Below are 6,719 nucleotides of genomic sequence, written 5' to 3'. Positions count from 1 at the left end.
CTACTAGGGAGTGCTTCAGCCATGACTAGGGAGCGGTCCTCAGCTTTTGGTACAAATTGGGAATGTTTCACTGGTAAGCGATTACGCGACCCTGGTAATTAATTACCATTGCATCAGTCAGTGTCAATGCTGCATTAACTCACCTCCCAATTTCCAAACACCTTTACTTGGTCTTCCATGCACATAAGACTGACTTGTGGACACCTTCAACCATTAATAACTTGGTTAAGAAATCCACAAAACATTGTAAACAAACACGTAAGGACTATTAGGGAGTGCTTCAGCCATGACTGGGTAGGACTCTTCAACTTTTGGTAGAAAATGGGATTTTTCCACTGGTAAGCGATTACCAAGTCCATGTAATCGATTACACGTGCATCAGAACTGTATCAATGGTTTTAGGACTTACCCTCTCAACCTAGCAACACCTGTACTTGGTCTTCCATCCTCATTGGACTGACCTAACTAGACATTTTTTATAAAAATCACAAAGTATAACTATTGAATAATACTACCAAACAACAAATGGAATGAAAATAACAATCAAAATTCAAATAACCACTTTCTTTATTTATTAATAATCAAAATAATTGTTCCATATACAGCTATCCATAGTTCAACATGTACTAATACTGTACTATTCCCAAATTACATAAATCAATCAAGTTTTTTACTATATCCAGTGTAGGGATTTCTACAAGCTTTTCTTTTGTAATGCTTTCGGCATACTCCTTCCTTCATAATGGTTTCATGGTTGTACATTCCTCCCTCACATGCAATGTAATTGTAATAGTTTTCTTCTTTACATGGCATACTGTAACCACCATCATTTTTATTCTTTTCTTCAAGTAGCTCAGATCGCAATGCAGATAACTCTTCTTCAAGTTCTTAAATTAAAGCATCTTGTTCCTTTAAAGTAGCATCAATATGATTTTTTTGTTTTCGATTGCTTGTTGACGTCAGTTAGCAGCAGCCAGACGTCTATATGTCTGACAGGTTGGTGAGCAACATTAACTTTTGCCATATAAACGTCAGGGCCCCCAAGGAACCAACGTCTAAAACAGTGAAGGAAATGACCTTTCACCTAACCGTCAGAAATATAGACATCAGCTTGGAAGGGTCGACATCGAAAATTATATAGACGTTAGAGATCGACCTAACAGACGCCTATATTGCCAACTTATTTACGACAATACCACCGGTCATCAATATATGTCGGACTTACCTATAACCGACGTCTATAGGGTGACGTTAATCATCTTTTTTGCACTAGCATTTTAATATGATAACAGAAGTATGCAGTGACTATTTTGTAAATTAAAGAAACTACTTTATGTTTGTTAATCTGATAACAGACTTCAATTTTGTAAATTAAAGAAACTACTTTAACTTTGTTAATATGATAACAGACTTACAATTTTTTATTTTAAGTCTGTTTAAAGAGACTTAAATTTTACACTTATGACATATGCTAATACTAAAATAAAAAATTAAACCTATCTTTTTAATTTATTTTTACATTTCGGAGTGTTAAACCCTCTCAATAAACTTAAATTGGTCTTTTAAGTTGGTCACAATAAATTTAAATTTATTATAACTTTTTTTATAATTGTACAAAGATTTAAGTCTGTTGGTCAACAATAGACTTAAAATTTACGTCTGCCAAATCTAAGTCTGCTGTAAAACAAACTTAAAAAACCGAAATAACACTTAAAAAGCCTGTTTTGTAGTAGTGATTGAATCTATATAAAAACAATTCAAACCATCAAGAATCATAAAAGCACAAAAAAGCATAAAATGAATCGAAATAAGGAGCCCAAAGAATTAAGGAGAAAAATGGTTCTAGACTTGTAAGAAAGAAGTGGCGCTCAACACCACCAAGCAATGCTCAGCGCCCAAAACAGTGCCCAACAAACAGAGAGCCCACTAACTTCGTAATGCTCAATGCCCAAACTGGTCGCTTAACGTCTTGGAGCCTTGTGGCTCTTTGACTTTGCAGTTTTCATCGCTATTCTAAGCCCCTCAACTCCACATCATAAACCAATAGCTTTGATTCTTGATCTTTGTGTACTCAAGTCTTATGCAATTGACTAAATTGGTATCCTTATCATTGTGGTTGTTTGGAAAACATGTTTAAGCCTTATATTGGATATCAATTTGCTCAATTTGCAAGTACCATTTAACAAGCAGTTTCATCAGTATTTTCTCAAACCAAACCATAAGATTTTCAAACCAAAAGTTCAAGCGATTATACCACAACACAATAGAACTTCAGCAAACTCAAAATATCTTAAATTTAGCAATTTAGTTCATTAATTCAACTTAAGTATACTATTTCATAATATCAAAACTAAAAAACATAAATAAAAAATTTAGCTTCCTTTGCTAGTTAGAAACTCAAACAAGCCTAAAGAACTCAAAACAAATCCGCATATCAAATAACTTTATTTGTTGCCACAAACACAAAATCATGATTAAGATACATTGTTAAAATCACTTATCAATAGAAAACCTAATGGAAGACGTGGATGATACATGCGACAGAGCTAAACTCACATTCATCAACAAATATGGAAAATAGAGAAAAGAGCATAAATTCACTTATTCTTTAACAATAATTGATTAAATAGAAATAAAGATTTTGTCGCAGTAATCACTTTAGACACTTTTTGGTCTTAAACCAAATCCTCCAGTAATTAGAACACTAAGAAAGATGGTAGAGAATTATTAGAGAATAAATTTTAGAAAAATTATAGATGTTTTAATAAAAAGACTCATTAATTAACAAAAATTCTATTTATACTTTTAGCTTTTTAAATATTAAAATAACATACTTCCGTCATTTAAACACGTTATCAACTCTATTATTTGGTCTCAAATCTTGTACGTCGAAGGAGAACTACAGCAAAACTACATTGAGGAAAAAATATTTGAACATGTTTTTGTCAAGTTAAAAACGCATCATAATAAATCAAGCACATATTTCATATATGAGAATTAAATAATTAAAATTTAATTATAACTATAGGAATGATAAAGAAGTTTGTATTTTAATTAATTTTTTCAATTCGTTTATATTTTGACAGAGAATATTAGTTTTATTTAATAATGATAACAAAAGTTGAAGAACAATAATGAAAGAAAATAAATATACGATAACAAAATGTTCGATACATTTATTTTATTTGAATGATAGATACTAGATTCTACTAGATGTTCGATAAATTTTCTTCATCGGATAGGGTAGGAATACTTTGTTCGTTTCTAAAGAAGTTGTGAGGATCAACCTTGGTCTTCACTACAGCCAATCTCCTGAAATTGTTACGGAAATACTTGAGACCCCAAATGCTGGCTTGATTGTAGCTTGTATAACCATCATTGTTATTAACCCCAATGTCAAGGTCTCTGTAATTTATATATGCAGCTCTCGGAGAGTTTGAAACATAAGGTTCCATATATTTGTACAACTTTCTAATCCAATTCATGTACCTTTCTGCAGCCTCATCGCCTTCCTCTTCCCAACCCACCATGTAATGAATATGAAATATGATTCCAGATCTGTGTGAGAATGCAATTTCAGTTTCCGATATCTCATCCATTATGCCTCCATAAGGGGCGAACTGAAGCTGACTATTTGGAACTTCATAAAGCAAACGCCATAATCCTTGTAATCCATCAATAGGAATGGGTTTCCTAACATAATCAGATTTTCCTTTCATTATTCCTGCACGAAATCGAGTTCTGTTAAGCAAAACTTCAGGGACTTCATTCATGTAATTAGTTCCAAGAACCACAGCATTCGCGAAAAGAACTGAACCAATCCAACTAGTCTCAATACAGTCTTTTCTGTCCAAACCCAACTCCGGTAAATTCTTTTGCATCAATGGAATAAGTTCTTCTACACCTCCTTGAAACATGGACACAAAATTTGCTTGTATTGTTTGCTTTCCATGTTCAACTGAATTTACCGTTTTCAGGTCCACCCTAATGAATATGCGCTCGTCCAATTTATGGGCCACAAGCTGCCACTTTTGAATGATCTCGGTTGCATTCTCTTCCAATGTCCTTGCAACATTGAAAACTGTCACAGTTGATGGAACTGGAACTAGCTTTATCTTCCAAGCCACGATGACTCCAAAGCTTGCTCCACCACCTCCTCTAATAGCCCAAAACANATCCTCACCCATNGCTTCTCTGTCAAGAAGATTACCATTCACGTCTATTATGTGAGCATCAATGATATTATCTGCGGCAAGACCGTACTTACGCATCAAGGATCCATAACCACCACCACTGAAGTGGCCACCAACGCCTACAGTGGAACACACACCCGCTGGGAATCCTAGGGTTTTGCTTTTCTGGCTAATCGTGTAGTAAAGTTCACCAAGATTTGCCCCAGCTTGAACCCAAGCAGTTTGGTTTTGTACGTCAACTATGATTTCTCGAAGGGTGAAGAGATCAATGATCACAAAGGGAACTTGGGCAACGTACGAGAGACCCTCGTAATCATGGCCTCCACTTCGGGTTCGAATCTGCAAGCCATGGCGTTGGGAGCACATTAAGGTGGCTTGAATGTGGGAAACGTCGAGTGGCGTAACAATGGCTTGGAGTTTTGAGCTTAAGTTGGAAAACCTATAATTTTGAATCGGCATTTCAAATATAGAAGAGTATGAAGAGTTGGTTGGTGAATAAACTACATTGGAGATTGAGTTGGAGATATTGGGATAGTTGTAAAGACATTGAACAAACTTTTCACGAGTATCAAGTGAAGGAGGTTCAAATGAAAATAAAAAAGTAATGATGGTAGCAAAGGTGAAATAGGAGCTTAGATACTTCATCTTTTGTGAATGGTTTGTTGTTTATATGGAAGTGCAAAGTGTTTAATTTATAGTAGTCTGGAGTTTAATATTTCACTTTTTCTCTTATCTTGAAAAGGTTAATTTTACACGCTTTAGAAAAATCATAATATAATTATGATTTTAAATTAAAAAATAATATAAATATAATTAAAATATCAATACTTTTTAATAATTTTTTTACAATAAAATACGTGTCATATTTTATTTATCTGTTTAAATTTATTTTAAAAAAAAATATTTGAAACAAATTAATCGTAAACTACTGTTAAAAAGTTACTGTTAAAAAGTTATAAAAGAAAAATCGTTAAAGAAAACTTTTTCGTATTATTTAGCCGTGTGATATGAATGTTTTTGTAATTTTCCGTTTGTCAAAAGTATAGTTTTTAAAATAAAAGAGCAATATCATGAAAAACGTGAAGGTGGTAGGTTGTTTTGGTGGTAGATATGAGAAGTGCAATTTAATGCGGAATCTCCAGTTCATACAGCACTGTTGAGTTGAGTTTGACGTTAACATGCAGAAGTGTAGATTTATCAACTCATGCAAAACTTGAGTTTTATAGATTTGAACGAATATTAAACTATTGAGAAAGATTTTATTTTCGGCCTATATGTACGATATATGAAAAATAAAATAAAAAATAATTTTTTAATAACTTTTTTACAACTCTTTTAATAATGTTAATTTATGATTAGGTCATTTTAAATATTTTTTAAAAATAAATTTAAACAAATCAATTAAATAGTGACATATTACTCATTATTAAAAAATTGTTAAAAAAAATTATTAAAATATCAAGATTGAAATAAAGTAGTTATTTAATTCACATCTAAAATTACAAAAACATTTCTTCGGAATACCAAAAACATTCCTTTTAAAGAAAAGAATAATATTTATAAATACCAAAAACATACATTGATATTAAAATATATTTAGAGAGAAAGAAAAATTGATAAATTTACAAATAATATGATATGATAAGAAAAAAAGATAAAAAATTTAAATATATAATAGATAGATAAAATTAAAGGAAAATGTTTCTTTAACAACCCTCATTTGACAACAAATTGACAACGACACGTGTCGTTCTGTCATTTGTTGTTTTAAATGACTTTTTCAAAAAGATAAAATGGATTTTTTAGGGTATTTTTGGAAAGCAAAAAGCTGAAAAATTTGTTGGCACCTTCACCATTTTTTCATTCGAAACTCTATCTCATCAGTTTCGTCATTTTCAACTCTCGCTCCACCATTCGAAACTCTCGTTCCACTATTCTCAACTCTCGTTCCACTATTCTCAACTCTCGTTCCACTATTCTCAACTCTCGCTCCACCATTCGAAACTTTCGTTCCACCATTCGAAACTCTCGCTCCACCTTTGAAACTCTCGCTCCGCCACCGGGTTGTCTTTCTTCATCGTTGTTCGTTGGTGCTTGGGTCCACCTATTCTCTGGAGGAAGTCGTTTGTCTTTGTCCGCCATTGAAATGCTAGGAGGAAGTCTCGCTTGGGGCCACCAATGACCTCTTTTGGATTAATATAGCATTAGAAATGTTTTGTTTGTTTCGATTATGATTTTATACCAAGTGAATAGACATTGTATACAAGTATAATGTTGAAAAATTTTACACATTTGTACATAATTATAGCAAATCAATACACCTAAACTAGTTTTGATTAATTCTTCTTGAAATTTATTTTCTTTGTTTGTTTTTTTGGTTGAGGGAGTTTATTCATTACCTTTTTGGGTCAAATTTGATGTGCCCCTGTACTGATGAGGAGTTGGAATGGTAATCACTTACCTCCCTTTCCAGCAAACAACTAGCCTTTTGTACCAAAACCTGAGGGTTGCTACCTAGTCCTAGCT

General features: G+C 32.8%; 1 protein-coding gene across 1 annotated transcript; it reads right to left on the bottom strand.

Moving 5' to 3' along the window:
• Positions 1-3,135: 3,135 nt before the first annotated feature.
• LOC106766962 (cannabidiolic acid synthase-like 1) lies at positions 3,136-4,838 on the bottom strand. Its single transcript, XM_014651764.2, has one exon. It carries the CDS (start codon positions 4,836-4,838, stop codon positions 3,210-3,212), a length of 1,629 nt encoding a protein of 542 aa, XP_014507250.1. The 3' UTR covers positions 3,136-3,209.
• Positions 4,839-6,719: the final 1,881 nt, after the last annotated feature.

Source organism: Vigna radiata, chromosome 7 (assembly GCF_000741045.1).
Source record: "Vigna radiata var. radiata cultivar VC1973A chromosome 7, Vradiata_ver6, whole genome shotgun sequence".
In the NCBI taxonomy this organism is placed as follows: domain Eukaryota; kingdom Viridiplantae; phylum Streptophyta; class Magnoliopsida; order Fabales; family Fabaceae; genus Vigna; species Vigna radiata.
This window is presented reverse-complemented; position numbering and strand designations above follow the sequence as displayed.